The sequence below is a fragment of the Lynx canadensis genome, chromosome E1 (genome assembly GCF_007474595.2).
Source record: "Lynx canadensis isolate LIC74 chromosome E1, mLynCan4.pri.v2, whole genome shotgun sequence".
Classification (NCBI taxonomy): Eukaryota; Metazoa; Chordata; class Mammalia; order Carnivora; family Felidae; genus Lynx; species Lynx canadensis.
The window spans coordinates 57,384,571-57,402,549 of NC_044316.2; the positions used below are offsets into that span (position 1 = coordinate 57,384,571).

General features: G+C 59.1%; 1 protein-coding gene and 1 long non-coding RNA gene across 4 annotated transcripts in view; one reads left to right on the forward strand and one right to left on the reverse strand.

Annotated features, from left to right (window-relative positions):
* CANT1 (calcium activated nucleotidase 1) overlaps nucleotides 1-11,635 on the reverse strand; it is a 30,381-nt gene extending 18,746 nt beyond the window's left edge. For 2 of the 3 annotated variants that reach the window (XM_030294553.2, XM_030294556.1), the window contains exons 1-2: nucleotides 11,544-11,635; nucleotides 1,027-1,679 (exon numbers count right to left, since the gene is read on the reverse strand). In XM_030294553.2, coding sequence (XP_030150413.1) covers nucleotides 1,027-1,657 — 631 coding nt within the window. In that variant the 5' untranslated portion in view covers nucleotides 1,658-1,679; nucleotides 11,544-11,635. The remainder of the gene's footprint in view (nucleotides 1-1,026; nucleotides 1,680-11,543) is intronic. The other variant, XM_030294554.2, reaches the window with a different exon arrangement.
* LOC115500267 lies at nucleotides 202-1,825 on the forward strand. Its single transcript, XR_003964492.1, has 2 exons — nucleotides 202-633; nucleotides 1,634-1,825. It is a non-coding gene; the product is annotated as an uncharacterized LOC115500267 (long non-coding RNA).
* Nucleotides 11,636-17,979: the final 6,344 nt, after the last annotated feature.

A 17,979-nucleotide genomic window follows, 5' to 3' on the forward strand; every position in this document is an offset into this window, starting at 1 on the left:
CAGGGCAACCCAAGGCTCCCATTATTCCGCTCTCTTCCTGATCCGACAGGGAAGAACAGAACTATAATGGTTGCCCATAAACGCTGACAAACCATGGCAGGAAATGGGCAACGAATGTTTTCTCTAAAACCCAGGCCGAGATAGTTCCCTGCCAATTGCCCGAGGCTTGGGCAAGCCCGGAAGGGGTTTTATCACGGGGGGGGGGGGGGGGGAGGGCTGGCAGATGGCGCGCCCCACGGGCCAGCTAGTTGCTGCCACTGCTCCGGCCTTAGAGAGGCCGCAGTGCTTAGCTTCCTAGAGGGTGCACACCCAGCCTGAGAGCGGGGCTTTTGTCAGCTCCCCCGCCGGTGCCTAGCGCCTCCCGGCCCCTTCCCCCAGGGAAGGCCCTGGCCCGCTCTGGCTCCCTCTCCTAGCTCTGTGCTCCCCGCGGGCTGAAAGCGGTAACTCCTTTCTGGCTCAACAGAGCAGTGGGTGACAGCTGGTTTCTGAGCACGGATCCCACTCAAGTGCGGTCGCTGCTACGCAGACCCTCCCTCGGCTGGGTTTCCAGAAAGGAGCCCCAGGCAGCGCAAGTTTACCTTTTCAGTAAGTCTCCGTTCAAGATGAGGGCAATTGGACACCACGGCTTTAAAGGTAAGACACTCACAGGGTGTCGTCCCTGCGTGCTCTGAAGACACCTTTGAAGATGGAAGAAAGGGCTCGATCCTGGGGTCACCGTGAGCAGCAGTGGACAGGGCCCTCAAACTAGTCCTAGAAAGGAGCCTGCTTCGTAGCCAGTCTTCTAGGAAGAAGCTCCTACTGCTAGAAACTGCTTTGGTCCGAGGCCCCGTAAGGCTTCGGCTCCCAGCTTGGGGTGGGGGGGGGGCGGGGGCGGGGGCCAGAAGCAGGGGGGACAGGGCTCTTCCCGGTGGTCCCTCCTGGTCGTGTTCACCGCACACGGGCACAAACCAGACCGGCAGACAGTCAACCCAAACCTGTCCCCCGACACCTCAGCCAAAGCCGGGAGGCGGAGAGGGCCTGACCTACCTTTCCCCACGGTTCCATCGCCATCGGACAGGATCACCCAGGGCACGGCCTTGGTGCCATCGATCTGGTAGATGACCCCTGTCCGGTCGTCCACAGAGTAGAGTCTCCCGTTGAAAACGATCAGCTCGGAGAGCTCCATGCCCCGCCCCTTCTCAGCCAGGTGGGACTCGAGGACCTCGTGGCCTTTGTCCCACTCCACGGCCACCTTGTCCCCGCTGTCTGACAGGGTCAGATGGCCCTTCTTCAGGTAACTGAACCAGGTGTTTTCCTCTCGGGCTCTTGACTCCGTGTCCAAGTCAGCAATAACCGCAATTCGGTATCGAGTCCCGCCTGGCGTCCTCTGGGGGGCGGACAGGGGGTAGGTGTCATTGTACCGGTCAGCGGGTGCCTGGCCGAGCCTCCAGTTGTGGGCGTTGGGTATGGGGGGCCTGCCTGGGGGCGGGCGGTGGGAGTAGAGCAGCCAGAGGACGGCGGCGCCCACAAAGGACGGCAGGATCACCTTCCAGCGGGGGCGGAAGCGGGGGTCTGCCGCCTTGGTCATGGACGCCAGCACCGGAAGGCCCCCCACACTTATCCGGAGGGAGTGCATAGACTCATTCCATTCCAGGTGGTTGGAGGGCTGGACGGGCATCAGACCGAAGGGCAGGCGGTACCTGGGCACCCAGAGAGAGAGGAGAGAGGTCAGCGGCTTCCCAATCCCGAGACGGTGCACGGCCTGAAGGCTGCCGTACCCGGAACGGCACTGTCACTGCTGTGCGGCTGTTAGGATTTGGCTTAATTAAACCCGACTCTAGCAATATCTTTGTTTACTCTTACTCGGCAAGATGAGAAGTCTTTCCAGAGCAAAACTATTCCATCTCCTCTGTCTCGACTGGCGGGATAGAAAGCTTGGCGAGGGCGAGTTCTGTGGAGGCTGGCGCTTTGCAAGCTCAGAAAGAGGGTGAGGGAGGGAGTGGGGGAGCCGAGGGGTCTGGGCAGGACAGGCTCCTGAGCTATATTCTCATCAGATGCCACCTCATCCGAGAAGCCCGCTCCAAGGGCTCTGCTCCCGACAGCAGCCCCCATGTCCCCTTCCTTGGCATCTGTCACCACCCCGCCCCCCAACATCATGGCACACAACTATCAGTGTGTTCATGAGTCCTGCACTCCTAGAACAGGGCACAGAGCGGACGTGTGCGCGCCTCCTGCCGGGCCAGGCGTCTGTAATAAGCAGATACAAGTATAAGACAGACGTAAACCAAACAGAAATACTTCTGTTTCTGGCAAAGTCTGTCCTCCGGCACCCTTCTGTTCGTGCAAATGACGGAGGGGCCAGAGTCTGACGGGCCCTCTTGGCCTGGAGCCGTGGGACCCTGGCCCACTCCCCGGGGCACTACCACAGCCGGGCGGCGGCCAGGAACCGCGGCTCTTCACCACCTGCCCCCTGCTTGCGTCGCCGGCACGGACCACGGCAGCCTGGCTGGCGTGGCCACAGCGGCGCCGGACAAGCTGGGGACGATCGGCAGAGAGCCGGCTCTGGGCTGCGGCCCTCGGTCTCCATCTTCAGTTGTCACTCAGTAAGTCCCGGCCTGAGAAAGTCCCCGGGCCGGACCGCTAGGCCACTTCTGCCTCCTGCCCCGAAACAGCCAACGACGTGACTTCAGGGGCGGATGCTCCTCTTGCTAATGGGTGGCAGCAGGGAAGGGCGGGGGGCCAGGCAGCTTCACGCCACCCCGAGCCCCCCCTCCCGCCGCACCCCAGTCCACACGGCCCCACGGCGGGGGGGCCAAGGAGCTCCCATCCACACCACAGGCCGCTGGCTCTGCGGGTAGAAAAACGTGGCCATGGTTCCACGTGGAAGCCAGCCCTTTCCTTCTCTTGCTTTTGGACACATGTGTAGGTTTTGCCCGTAGGGTCGGGTGCAGAAAAGGGGGGCCCTGGGGGCAGAGGTGCTGCGCGGGGGAGGTGGGCTAGGGAGGCCCCCCGCCTCACCTCAGATGCTGGTCCCAGGCCTCCCTCCTGGGCGAGGGCTCCCTGCCCCCCCGGGAAGCGGCCCAGCTGTGGCCACAGAGCTGGTGGCTGAGGCCTTCCTGGCTGGGAGACGGGGGTCCCGGCCACTGCCCCTCCTCTGCTGCACCCAAGCCCAGGGCTTCCCAAACCACAGCTGGGCCCAAGCCACCCAGAGCCCATCTCCTCTGCCACGTGGCCACTGAGCTCTCAACCCCCGCTCACCTCCCGTTCCCAGTTCCGCCTGGATTCTAACGCTTTCTCAACTTACTATTCCCAACTAAGTCTCGCTTGCTCTCCCCAAGCTTCTCTCCCCCCCAACCCCTCCCTCAGGAATAGTGCTGGTGACGGAGAGCCGCCATATTCTCTGCTGCCCGGGGCCACATCTCCATCGGAACCTCAGGAGAGGCCCTTTTCTGCACGAGGACCACCACCACCTTGAAGAACCCAGGCACGCCCCCTCCCTGCACAGCATATCTGCTCCAGCCAGAGACCTGGCAGTTCGGCCACCCACCCCCTCCAACCACACCGTCTGCTGCCACTCCCGTCTGGTGACCCACCTGCCCCGCGGCCGGCGACACCTGCTCTACCCACACGGGTGGATCGCACCGCGTCGCCGCGCATTCTGGGAGTAAACCCTCACTGCGGCACGGCCCCCACCCAGACCTCCACCTCCCTGAGCCGGCTCCTCTACTGGCCGGCCGGGCACCGTGGCCCTCGTGCACCCTGGCCGGGGCTCGTCTCCCCCCGCCAGGACGCTCCCGCCTCTCTGCGTGGCTGCCTCACCTTTCAGGATTTTTCTAAAGCTGCCCGGAAAGACTCGGCCGCCCACCCCGCAGGGGCTGCCCCGGAGTGCCTGCCCATTCTCTACCACGGCATCCTGCCCCTCCTCTCCCAGGCCCTCAGCAACCCACGTAATCACTTCCGCGCTGCCGTGGCTCCACGGGGCAGGGACCTGCCCACTGTGAACTTACACGCCTGGCGAACGGTGGAAACTCGGCATATATTTGCGGAAGGAATGAAAAATAGGCCCACGTCCTCAACAGTCCCTCAACTCCACCCCAGGCCCCACCTTGGTCATACTGCAGATCTACACCCCCGCATCCGGCCCGGCTGTCACACCGGGCCTCAGGGGAGGTGGACACAATGCCCGCCAGGGGTCACCATCGTGAGGCGTCACCCTACTGGCCCCTAGCCTGCCCGCTGTCCATTCCTGGTTCGTCATCCTGCCCCTGGTCATCTTGTCACATCTCCTGCCCGCTGGCTTCCTGCAGGTGACGAGGGGGCCCAGGGCAGAGCCCACATGGCCACCCCTCCCATGCACCAGGCTGCCTGGCCCTGGTCCAAGGGGTCTGGAGAGAAGGGGCCCGCTCCTGCTTCTTGGGGGTAGGTCAGCCATGCCTGCGCTTCTGGTTCCTTCTCCACCATCTACATACGTGTCCAAATCAGCCATCTGAGTGGCCATTTGATCCCCACGTTATACTCTCAGGTACACGGAACGCACCCAGTAAATACCGTGTCTGAGGGATGAGAACCCCTCCGCAGCCTGTGACACCTCGGTCCCTCCCCGCCCCTCACCATCCTGGAGGAGCCGCCCCTCCGCCCCTCCGCCCCCTCTGCCCCTCCGTCCTGCTCCGTGTCACAAGGCTGAACCTCCTGCCAGGGGGACAGTGAGCCTGCAGCTCCTTCCCTGCAGCCCACCTCTTCTCCTGAACCTTCCGTGAGGTGGGCTCGGTCTCCAGGGGCAGAACTGCTACAGTACGGGCTCCCCACACCTTCCCCGCCCGCACCTCTGCCCCGAACTCCAGGCCCGGCCGCTGGGCCCCCTCGTCTGCCCGCGGGCACCAGAACGGGTTCCCCCAGGAATCTGCTGAGCTGGCTGAGGGCACTCGCAGCCCTCAGAAGTCATCCTGGGGAGCAGGCAGCTCGCTTTCTCTCCCCTCACTGGTCTGGTCTGCACCCCAGCTCTGGATGTGGGTCCCACCCCCAAGGCCTCCACCTGGCGCCATCTCTCACCTTGGCCTTCTGGGGATCCGGACCGTCCAGGTCCCACCTGCATCCCGCCACCCATCAGAGGCCTGAGCTCGCTTCTCTGGGCCTCGGCTCCTTCACGTGTAAGCCGGGACAGAACAGGGCCACCTTCCCAGAGCCGTGTGGCCGGCTCCCCCCCCCCCCCACCTTCCCCTTCACTCTGCCAGCACCTTCGCCCACCTGCCCGGAGGGCCTAGCCGTGTAAGTAGGCTTGACCAGAAGCGGCTGGACCATCCCGGAAGTACTGAGCACGGCAGCAAGGTCGAGGGCCGCACAGCCTGCAAGGCCAAACACGAGGACCGTCTCTCCACAGAGAAAGTGTGCCGGGCCCTGCCCTGGACCCTCTCAGACCCATCCTGCACACAAGTGACAGATCGATTCCCCGAAAAAGCGAACGTGGATTGAAGTCCTTCACTAGATCCTAAAGCTCTCCCACTAACGGACAAACTCCTCAGCCCTACGCACACATGCACGCAGCGCTGGGCTGTTTACAATTCCATAGTCCTGAGCCAAACCCCTGTGCGTGATGCCTCTGCCTGGGACGCCAACCTCTCTGACCACACAGAACCACCTGGAGGTCCCTAGCTGTGCCATGATAGTGATGCTTCTGCTGTCCCTTTCCCCTCCTGCCCCCATCGATGGTGAAGGACCCACTCCCCAACCAGTGAGCTTCCCTCCTGTGGATACCGGAAGATATCCAGGCCTAACGCTGAACCTGTGAGTGTCCCCTGATTTGTCAATAAAGACTCTGCAGATGTGACTAAGTTAAGGATCCAGGGATGGGGAGATGATCCAGGTGGGCTCTAAATGCAGCCACGAGCGTCCTTACAAAAGGAGGCAGAGGGGGATTAGACAATGATAGGAGACTGTGACCACGAAGGCAGAGAGGGGAGTGATGGGGCCATGGCCAAGAAGTGCCTGGGGCCCCCGAGCTGGAAGAGGCCAGGCCAGGTTGTCCCCTACGGCCTTGGAGGGGGCACTCGCCAGCTCACACCTTGATGTCGACCCAGGGACACCGATACTGGCTTTCTGGCCTCCGCGTTGGGAGAGAATAAACGTGTGTGGTTTTCAGCCACGTTTGTGGTAGTTTGCCACGGCAGGGCCCCAGGAACACACACACCTCCTCCCACGCCGTCCTCTGTGCTGCCCCCTGCGACCACGGCTCCACGCTGAGCTCCTGGGGGGAAGGGGCTCTGCTCCGCCAGGCTAGTCCCAGCCCCTGACCGGCGGGCAGAGCCTGGGGCCCCACCACCTTTCGGGAACAAGAGAACGACAGCGGGCTCTGTCTGCCTTCCAGAAAAATCCCTTTAGCTTCACGACTGGAATAATTTCTCTCTGGACCAAAACCCAACCTCTGAAGACAGCCCTCCATTAGTGTCCTAGGAGCTACTTTTATTTTGTGGAGATAAAATCAGATGTCTTTCCATTTGCCCCCCCCAAGCCCAGGCTGGTTCAGCACCCAGAACTCTCAGAACTGATGGGGCCTGTGTCCTGGCGCAGTGCGGGGCCTCGCGTTCGTATTTAAAGGAAACACCACCACCTCCATCCACCACCACAACCCCAAATGTGCAGCCATGAACCCCAAGAGAAACGCGCCACGAGGGCAACAGCGAAACGGACAGAGCCGCTCCCGGGAGAGGGCCCGGGTGAGGCTCTCTCCTTGCCCGCGCTCCTCAAAGCTCTACACCGTTTAAATGTTTGCTTTATCGTGACAACCAGGTCGTCAACCCCACCGTCTGCGGCATAATGGGCTGATCCTACACAATCAGGAAAGTTAGAACCTAGATGCTACGGCAAAATGTCGCACAATCCCTGGCTGGCCACGCTCGCCTGTTCCGGATCTCCCTTTGGAAACCCGGGGGCCGCACCCCTGCTGGCCTCCCTTCTCCTGCGCCAGCCACACCGCCGGGAGAGGTCCCGGGAAAGAGCCACCCGGGGGGACAAACCCCCCCCCCCCCACAGGGGGCTCCAATCCTCCTTTCCTTCCCCACCCCCTCTCTCTTAGACGGGCACCAAGAACGGCTCGCTACCTCGCCCACATCTCTGGTTTCTGTCGCCAGCACTTCCTTGTAACACAGGCCTGAGCGACACGGTGTGACCCGGGGTCTGTCCACTCCCAAGTGGGTCCCTGGACTCCGGACCCTGCGAGGGAGACGCTCCCGCCCGAGCCCCAGGAGGGAGCGGCCACCCCTACCTTCTCACGCCATCCTCAGGCCGCGACAGGACTCTACATAAAGCTGAGACGACAGGCGCGGCCACTCCCGACAGAGCCCACAGCCAAGAGGGACTCTTTCCCCGCTTCCCTCAGGACAGGTGTGTGACAGGTGGCAGAACGAACAGGTTTAGCTGCAGCTGCCAGAGCAAACCTCCGCCCTTCCAGGATCTAGGCTCAGGCGCTGCCTCACCCCTGCACAGTGGCTGCCTCCCCTCCCCCAGCACGGCCCCGGTCTCGGAACTGAACGGTCCTAAGAGGGCGCACGTCCGGGCAGCAGGGGGGAGCTCGCTGCCCACCGCACCTCCCGGTTGGAGAAAAGAGCGGAGGCTGCCGGCCCTGAGCTCCTCGGAGTGACAAAGACAGAGGCGAGGGCTGGCGGGCTCCGGGACTCCAGAAGTGCCGGGAGAGTCAGGGAAGCGAATGTCGAACACCCCCTGGGGCCGGGCTCCTGGAAAGCGTTACCTGGCTCACGGCATTCTTCCGCCTTGCACTCAGCAAGGAAACCACACTTCAAATTTGGACGGGGTGAGAGGCACAAGGAAACCAGGAAGGAAAAAGTCACAGCGGCCAAGCATGTGCTTTAGGGACTGAGGCCCTCCTCCCAGATCATTTCCTTAAAGGCCGACACTCTGGATCCTACTAAATTCTGCATCTCCCACCCCCTTTCTTTGCATACAGCAGGCACTCACAGCTGCCTCTCGGGTCAGGTCTCCCACCCCCTTTCTCTGCATACAGCAGGCACTCACGGCTGCCTCCCGGGTCAGGTCTCCCACCCCCTTTCTCTGCATACAGCAGGCACTCACGGCTGCCTCCTGAGTCAGGTTAAATACACCTCAGAACAACTTCTTTTTCAGCCCTGTTTTTGTTTATAGTCAACTACCCGAGAGAAGCGAGCTTCTGTGGCTGCTGTGACCACTCCGGGCAGGTGTGGTGCTTCAACACTGCACACTTATGTCACAGGCCTGCGGGACAGAAGTCTGACGGGTCCCGCTGGGCTAAAATCCAGGGCTCCCTTCCCTCAGAGGCTCCAGGGAGAAGCCTCTTCCCAGATGGTTCCGGCTTCCAGAGATGCCTGTGTCCCTTGCGTGCGGCCCCTGCTCATCCTCAAAGCAGCAACGCCGCATCTCTCTGAGCCTCGCACGCCCTCCCCCCTGCTCTCCTGTCTCTGCGTCCACTTGCTCTGTGGCCCTGGGACTAGGCTGGGCCCACCTGGGTCATCCAGGATGCGCCTCCCATTTCAAGGTCAGCTGACTGGCACCCTTCATTCCATCTGCTACCTTCGGCCCCCTCTGCCACATAATACACCTGCAGGTTCTGGGGGTCACGATGTGGACATCTTGGGGGGCCATCATTCTGCCGGCCACAAGAAGGGAGACAGGGAAAGAAGCCTGAGCTTCCCAGGGGCCAGGACCCTCCACACACAGCCTCAGAGCCTGTATTTACTGCATCGCTGTAGGGCCGTGTGTGATGAACTCATACCATCAGGAGCAATTTCAGCAAAAGTTACCCTACCGGTTGAAAGCAACGTCCCAAACAACGCTACTCGTTATCAGAGAGCCTGAAGATAAGGGGACACAATAAAAATCCCACCATCCACCCAAATCACGGCCTGCTCCTGTAGACGGTGGGGTCGCACCTGCCCGAACCCATCTTCTCTCCTGCTCTGCTGGTGCCCGGCTCCCAAGATGCAGCCAGCGGTCAGCCCTGCCGGACCCCCTGAAGCCATTCTGGATGCGCTCTGATCTGACACTCACATCCACACTGTCACCCGGTGTCGGCACAATGCCATCTGGGTCCCCGCTCCTGCCTTATTCCCATGGCCTGTTCCCACGGATGAGAACTGCGCTCTGCATAGGAACCCCGAGCAGCGAGTTCCATTTCATTACTGCACGTATTACAGATAAACAAGGAGGATTCAAAGGAAACGCAGACAAAAAGAGAAAACCGAACATACTCCCAGATCGCTCTATTATCAGGATTTCTTTTTTTCTAAGTAGTTGTCTTCGTCTCACAAGAAGGAAAATCAACAAGTCCCGAAACATCAAAACAAACGTTTTACGTTCCCTTAGTGTTGCCGTTTAAGCAGAGCCTTCCAGAAAACCTCCACGGTCCGGAGCACTCGCGAAAGGAGGGCAGTACTTTCTGGATTTTCCTTCCAGTATCCCAGGTACCGTTCCACAAATGTCTACGCAACACAGCAACGGCTTCTCTGTCCCGGTGCGGATCCATTTCAGGACTCTGGACCACATTCTCAGAGCGGGGCCGTCCCGTTTCTGAACAAGAAAACACTAGAGCATCTATAGACCCACCCTATATGGTTGCCACGAGGCCCGCCACATAGCCGCTCAGAAGGTCTTACGAGTGCGATGGAAGGGGCTGTATTTGTGAGCCTGCACGAGGTTGCCTCGTGGCCACACGCAGGGAGCTGGACCTGTCACACTCGGGTCCGTCCTCACTCCCTCGGTGGCTCAAGGGAAGCACGGCGGATTACGTGCAGTTAGGCTGGCGGGTAAACATTTCCTCAATTATCAATTGCTTAAACCAACATTTGCTACACGGTTGGGGGCCACGGAAGTATGGCCGGAACTGCGTCTGGGGTACAGTTTTTGGGGGAACAGGGCTTTCAACTAACACAAGGCACCAAATACTCAGACGTCCACCTCAACCGAGGGATCGCGGGGGACACGGTGGGGCACCCACACACCTGTAAGTATGTGACTTTCTCCACCACCCTGCCACACAACACGCTTTCTGCGATCCGGCTGACCCGGACGGAAAACCGCGACAGGACTGAGACTCCTCTGTCTGGAGACCACTCCCGTGGCCGCCTAACAGCGCCTGAACAAATCCGCGCTTCACCTGAGTCCCCTCCCGGAGGACGCTTGGGCCGGCACAGGAGGAGACGCCCCTCCCGGGTCCTGACGGCAGAGGCCCGGCTGGTCAATGTATCTTTCAGCACGGCCCCCAGGCCTGAATAGAAGGCTCATTGAGGCCATCAGGGAGGGGCCCGGGGAGGCCACTGGCTGCTCTGGAAGGAGCCCCGCTGTGCCCGCGGGCTCCGGCTGGACTGTGCCGCTGAGGCCTGTGGGGTGGGGCCAGGAGCTGGGGTGGGGGGCTGCAGCCCGCCCAGAAAGGTCTTTCCCACACAGCTCCTACGAGGAGGGGCAAGGGGGGGGGGGGCTGCAGAGACTCTAGGTTCCTGAAGGTGACGCCATGCTTCTGCCAAGTTTGGGTCCTTGCCCTGAACAGCCAGCGAGAGTCGGTGGACGTCGGCAGACGCCTGTTCCCAAACCTCTGCGCTGTTGGAAACGTGGTAGGGAGAGACGGCGAGCACATACCAAGAGATAAGAATGACAGATGGAGCCGAGACACTGGTTTCCTGGGGACACTAAGGTGCTCGCGAGAAAGGTGTATCTGGCAGACAGAAGAGGGACTGCGAGCGCTAGGGGCCTGCCAGGCCTGGCGACACGGAGGGCAAAGGAAAAGCCCCAAGCAACAGGGGTGGAGGAACCCAGGGATGAGAGGGTCAGGCCACAGGGGGGAGGGGGAGGAGGGTGGTGGACAGCTTGGGTGCAAAAGGAACGAAGGTGAGCTGGGCTGAGGGGAAGGAGAGGAAGGCCTGGGTTGGGGGGGGCTGGCCTCCTGCAGGTGCGCTAAAGTGCCAGTCTGAGAGGGGAGGAGAGGCCAGGCAATCATCGAAAGGGCAGATCGCGGTGGGGCAGGAAGGGATCGCGCTCAGGGACAGCTGTCCCACGTGAGTCAGGAAAGGAACGTGTCCTGCAGGGTCAGAAGTGGTGATGTCCCACACTAGTCAGAAGGGGGAGGTGTCCTGCACTAGTCAGAGGGGAGAGGTGTCCTGAGAGTTGGAGGGGGTAAGTCCCCACGAGTCAGAGGGAAGAGGTGTGTCGCACCAGAGGGGGGATGTGTCCTGAGACTTGGAGGGGGGAATGAGTCCCGCGAGTCAGAGGGGAGAGGTGTCCTGAGAGTTGGAGAGGGTGTGGGTCCCACGAGTCAGAGGGGGGAGGTGTCCTGAGAGTCGGAGAGGGTGTGGGTCCCACGAGTCGGAAGGGATTGGAGTCCCGCACTAGTCAGCCAGTGAGGGTCCTGCAAGTCTGTCAGGTAGGTGTCTCACAAGTCGGAGCGTGGAGTGTCCGCCGCCCGTCGGAAGAAGGGGACCGTCCTCGGAGTCTGAGGGCCACGGGCAGGACGCGGCGGGGTGAGAGGGCGGCGGAACGGGCCGGTCGCGAGGAAGGGCGCGGCGGCTACGGGTGCAGCTGTCACTCACCCGGTGCGGCCTGGCTCCGGGGCCCGCGGGCGGCTGGGCCTCGCTGCGGCAGGGCCGGGACCCAGCGGGCGGCGACTTCCGCCCGGCTCGCTCGCCGGGTCTCTGGGACGCGCTCCCGGCAGCCTCGGCTCCGCGGCTGCGCGCCAGCGCGGGCGCGGGCGGGGGCTGCTGGGAGTTGTAGTTTTTACTGCTCAGCGAGCCGGGGCGAGGGCCGGGGCGAGGGCCGGGGCGAGGGCCGGGGCGAGGGCCGGGGCGAGGGCCGGGGCGAGGGCCGGGGCGAGGGCCGGGGCGAGGGCCGGGGCAGACCTCCGCGCTGCCGGAGCCGCAGGCCATTTCTACCGCTTTGTAGCGGAACGCTGGCGGAGCAACGGCGGGAGGCGGCTATCAGTTCTCCAGCCGAGATTTGAGGACCTCTTGCCTGGCCCTCTCGACCTTTGTGGTCTCCCAGGAGGCGGGGGAGCGCGGACCCCTTCCTGCCACCCTCATCAGAGAGAGCCCCTCTCTCCTGCGCCCTTCTAATCCGCCACGTTGGAAAGCTGCTCGGGTTCCAAACTAAAGATCTGGGCTCAGGTCTGCAGGCTGGAGTGTCCCAAATAAGGGTATCCAGTTCGTCCTGTTGCTCTGGTCCCCTCCTTGGCCCCTGAGCTATTTTAATGGACATCCCTGCCCTCCACCCCCAAGTCCTGCAAAGATGCCCATTTTAGCAGTCATGAAAAAAGCCTGGTAGCAGTGAAGTGTCCCACGAGAGCTGAGAGCTAGGCGAGGGTCAGAGCTGCGGGTCTGCACCTCCAGCCTCTGCGTGCGCGCAATCACCCATCCGTCCCGGGGGAGCCTCGCATTAGGTAACAGTCGCGAGAGAAAAATTCAGATTCTGTAAATGGTGTCCGGTAATAATAACCCTCTCACCGCTGTTCTGCATTCCTTGCCCAGAGGCGATCACTATTACTAGTTTCTCGTGGTTATTGTCAGAGGTATTTCGGGACGCACAAACAAATCATGAACACATACCGTTAAATTACCTTTTTAAATATTTTTTTTATTTTTTTTAACGTTTATTTATTTTTGAGACAGAGAGAGACAGAGCATGAACAGGGGAGGGGCAGAGAGAGAGGGAGACACAGAATCGGAAGCAGGCTGCAGGCTCTGAGCCATCAGCCCAGAGCCCGACGCGGGGCTCGAACTCACGGACTGCGAGATCGTGACCTGAGCTGAAGTCGGATGCCCAACCGACTGAGCCACCCAGGCGCCCCTAAATTACCTTTTTTTTTTTTTTTAAATTTTTTTTTAACATTTTATTTATTTTTGAGACAGAGAGAGACAGAGCATGAACGGGGGAGGGGCAGAGAGAGAGGGAGACACAGAATCGGAAACAGGCTCCAGGCTCTGAGCCATCAGCCCAGAGCCCGACGCGGGGCTCGACCTCGCGGACCGCGAGATCGTGACCTGGCTGAAGTCGGACGCTTAACCGACTGCGCCACCCAGGCGCCCCCTAAATTACCTTTTTAAAAAGCCGAATGGAATTTGCTAAACAGTCGGTTCTGCATTTTGGGGGCGGGGGGTGGAAAGGGGACAAACCCTTCTGGAATTCACTTGTTTCCCGTTGTGCTAAACTGAGTCCTAACTACATATCATATATTACTATTATTTTTAAATGATTTTCAAACCTTGCATTTACCGAACTATCTGTATCTACATATGCCTTCCAGCTTGAGAAAGAAAACGCTGGCCCTGCTATCCTGAAAGCTCTCCATACTCTTCCCTCTTCCCAACCCCGCCCACCCCAAGAGGTGACTGCAGTCTTGAATCACTCACATCCTTTATCTTATAATTTTAGCGTATAGATATGCATCCCTCAACAATATATATGCCTGTTATAACTTGTACAAAAATGAAATAAAACTATATGCAATGGATGGGAGATCCCGTCGCTCCACAGATATTATCAGGTGTATTCATTTTGCCAATCTGATGGCATTAAATGTCTTCTCATTGTCTGGATTGCTGAGAAGTTGTGTTACCTTTCTTATGGTTCCCCCCCCCCCCATTTATATTCCTTCTTCTGCAGATGCCCCAACATTTCAGTGTTATTTTTAGGAAATAATCCATTCTTTCCCCCACTAGCACGTATGCAATGCCATTTGTTGCCCTGATCAAGTTTCCGTATACACATGGGTCTGTTCAGGACTTTCTATGATGTCGTATCAGTATAGTTGCTTTTATCTGCACTCCAATACTACTGTTCTTATTCTTACCTCTCTCACCTTTCGGGCGCCTGGGTGGCTCAGTCGGTTACGCGTCTGACTTCCGCTCTAGTCACGATCTTGCCATTCCCAAGTTCAAGCCCCGCGTCGGTCTCCGTGCTGACGGCTGGGAGCCTGGAGCCTGCTTGGGATTCGGTGTCTCCCTCTCTCTCTGCCCTTCCCCCACTCACACTTTGTCTCTCTCTCTCTCTCAAAAATAAAGTAAACATTAAAAAATTTAAAAAAAGAATAAACCTTCATGTGCTGTAGGACAATTCCCCCTCACCTCCCTCCTACATTCCATCCACCCTTCACTTTTGGGGTTTTGAATGGAATCGCTTTAGATCCATAAATTAATTCAGAGAGAACTGAGATTTCTCTGATGTTGAACCTTCTACCCAGAACACGGTTTGCCTTTCCATTTACTTAGGTCTTTGTTAATGTTTTTCAATGAGGTTTGTAAGTTTTCTCTTCACAACACGGCTTTTTCCGTATGGTTCCGTAGAGAGGTGTTCCCTTCTCTAAACAGCTGCATAGTATTCCGCTGTGGGGAATGTCCTGTTACTTATTTACCAGGTCCCCAATGCCGTCCCTTTGGATATCTGTGATCTTTACATTACAACAATGCTTCAGGGCATATCCTTGAACTTGCTTCTTTGAGCACAGCACCAAGTCTATCTGCAGGATAATTCCTGGAAGGAAGATTTCTAGGTCAGAGGGCGTTTGCATCCCCTGGTGAATAGACCCTGCCTTCCTGCCTTCCTGACAGGCGGTGCCGGGAAACTGCTTTTCGTGGGCACCTCCTGCGATTTGAATCCCCCTTCCCTCCTTTGCAACATTGGAGACTTCGCCATGGCCTTTTTCTGGAGCTTTTCTCCTCCTTTTGTTCCTGTGGCTCTACATAAAAGACTGAAAATTCTTCCCTTTAATCATCCACCGTGTGTTTACTCACAGCCTCACTCACTCATTGCGCGGTTAAGGCTTAGGCTCGTGTGGTCCACCAGGGGGCCCTCCCATTTTATCTAGCAGGCAAAATGCTGCCCGATGGTTCCGTCTGTGCACGTCTCTGAAAGTGCTGAAAAGGAAGTTCTAAGACTGAGCAGTGGGGAAACCGAGGCATGGGGCGTTAAATGCCTGCTGAGAGTCGGAAAGCACGTAAGGTCTCCCTGGCCGCCCGTCTCTGCGTCGAGTCCAAGGGGGACCTGCCAGAGGAAGGCTTGTCCTCCTCCGACAGAGGAGGTGTGAGGGCCGCAGAGCAGCAGATGGCCCTGTTCTGTCCTTGCAGCCCTGATCCCCACCTGCCCCCCAGCCTTCCAGAACGCGGGCACTGCCATCCAGGAGCAACGAGCTTGGGCCCGCGGCCAGGGAGGCTGGGTCTGGCCGCCAAGTTTCCATCTCAGCTTCACCCTCCAATGTCCACAGAGACGCCTTCCCCCCCCACCCTTTGGCAGTGGGACGCCAGCATCCGAGCCTGAATTCAGAAGTTCACAATACCAGTCTCTGCCCTTGTGGGATGACTGGGCAGCCTGGCCCAAAATAGCTGGGAGAGGCGGAATGTTGGGGCCACAGTGGGGAAAAAAAAAAATCACAGCGCTCCTAATGACAGGCTGTGCGTATCTGGCACCGAGCGCCTTAGAGACGTTAACCGAGGTCACATGGCTTTCTCCCCGTGATGAGAAAACAGAGAGAGCCGCAGTGGATATGCCCAGGGAGAGAGAAGGGATTGCCAACAGAGGACATAGAATGTGCTGTCTTCTGGGCAGGGATTCTAGGGAATGTTCTCTTCCCCCGTGAGTCTCTGGGTTTTACATCCCATGAGCTGCCCTTGTCTGAGAATGTGGGGCCCCTGGGGAATGTTTAGGAAGCCCTGGTGTTTGGCCCAGACATCCTTGTGTGGGAGGTGTGAGCTCCCAGGGAATTCCAGAATGGGCGTGACCTGTAACTCATTTGGGAACCGAAGAGAGAGACCTTGGGGGTGTGGGGGTTCATGGTTCTGGTTGGCCCTGGCCTCTGCCCATCACTGGGCTGATGAAATCTCCCCAAGCAGTGCTGCTGGCTTTGGGTTCTGATTTGTCAATGTTTGTTTTGTTTTGTTTTGGCCATGACTCTTGTCCTCAGCGCTGGCCAGGACTTTCCAACGGGAAGATATTTGCTGGATCGGGAGCCTTCTGCCTCGGTTGCTCGGGGGGTGCTCAAATAGTCTGCAAGACCATCCCTGGCTTGCCCAACGTGGCTTTCCTACTTACCGTGTCAAAGCAACAATGAAGTGGGTGACAAGAGCATTAGGGCCTGACTAGCTCTGGGTTTGGGTGACAGATTTTATTTCTTTCACTGAGGGCTGAACTGGCCTTGAGAAATTTTGCCCATTTGTCCGTTGGCTTGAGCTGCGGGCTGTGTGCCCAGGAGGTGCTCAGACCGCAGTTCCCTTTCTCTGGAACTCCCCACGCCTCTGAGCCTTCTGTGTCACATGGACATCTTGGGAAACCCCAGGTCCTGACTGCCACCTTTACTATCAGCACCCGTCACCCTCCTGGTTTCTGCCTCAAGAGATAGGAGGAATCCCTTTCCTAATCTCTGGGGAGATGTGGGCGCTCAACCCAAGAGGAGGGAAGGAGGAAGATCATACAATCATGACCGTTGCAACGAACACTCTCGGGCCTTGTGTCTGCTCCGTCGGTCCTTTCCTCAGCCGTGTGACAATTACAGAGTCACAATCCTTTAACCCCAAGTCCCCCCAGATACAAAAAGCCCTGACAGCGTGGTTTCCCCCTGAGTGTGGCTTGAGGGCACAGGACAGTGTGACCTGTAGTGTGGTGAGGCCACGCACGGCTTCTGTCTCTCCTCTGTTGGGAAATATCCACAAGCATCCGGCCGAGCCCGGCGGGGCGAGATGCTCCGGGTGATGTCTGCATCGTCCTCTGAACACATCTGGCTGCTTGGGGTCCAGAGGAGAGGTCCTGGGCCTATCCCTGCTTTACAGATGAGGAAACTAAGGCCCATTGGGGTTGGGCAGCGTTCCAGGCTCGGGACTTAAGGCCGCCGGCTAGAACGAGAAGCTGCCGCTGGAAGAGAGGGTCATCGTGTGGGTGTGTTTCTAGAGCCCCGCTCTCTGTCGGGCCCCTGGATTTCTGTCTTGGGATTATCTTCAAGATAACTGTCTTTCAGTTCTCAGATGGAGTAAGGAAAGGGAGCAGATCTCTGCATCAGCTTCTCTTCCAAGCCACACGCCCGGTGTCGTGTGCCCTGAGCCGCGGTGTCCGTCCAGGACCCCAAGGTCTGGGCCTCCGGGGTGCTGCAGTGGAGAGGGTTCCCTCCGCATTCAGGGAGATCCCGGGGCACGGGACTTCTGAGGACTCTCCTCCAGTATCCCCGCCACGAAGGCCATCCGAGGACAGAGCGAGCGACCGGCGGAAGGTCAGTCAGGGCGCTAGGCCTGGGTCCTGCTGACCAGGAAAGTTCCTCGTGTTGCGCACAGAAACGAAGACGCGCTTATCTCCATGCTTCCCGTGTCGATAAGCAGCCAGGGATGTTGTAAGTTTCGCCAGGCCTCAGACCACACGCCAGAGATCACGAGCGATTCCTGGATCTTCTCCACGCCAGCCGACACGCCGTCTCCAATGGGCCGTGTTTACTTGATCTTATCGTAGTGCCCTTGAGCCCCCCAGGGCCCACTGGGGGTCAGGGCACGTCCCCCGTTTGTTCCCACAGGAGCAGCTGGGCTGCCCGTGTCTCTGCGGAGCGGGCCACTGGCGCCCAAGCCCTCCCTCCCCTTCCACCTCCACGTTCTCTGCTCTGCTGGCAACCTGGCGAGCCTGTGGGTGTCAGGCTCACCCACCCCCTTTCCTCTCGACTCTCATCCTTTCGGGCAGACACGTGGCAGGCAGTGGCGGGGGGAATTTCCAAGGCAGGTGGGGTGGGGTGCGGTCTCTGTGCCTCCCCGCAACACCCCAAAACCAGCACCCCTGTTTGTACATCTCCTGTCCGCGGGTAGCCAGAGAGAGGGGCCCTCGGGATGAGCGGTGATAAATGACAAACATGCACAGTTGTGACGTCCATGAAGCTCAGAAAGAAGCAAGCAAGAATGCTGTTATTGCCACAGCGCAGCTCCGTTACTCTGGCCAGATCCTTCCCTTTTTGCCATACGATAAGACTCCAGAACTGTCTGTTCTGACTCAGGATGGAGACCAGCCCGGCCC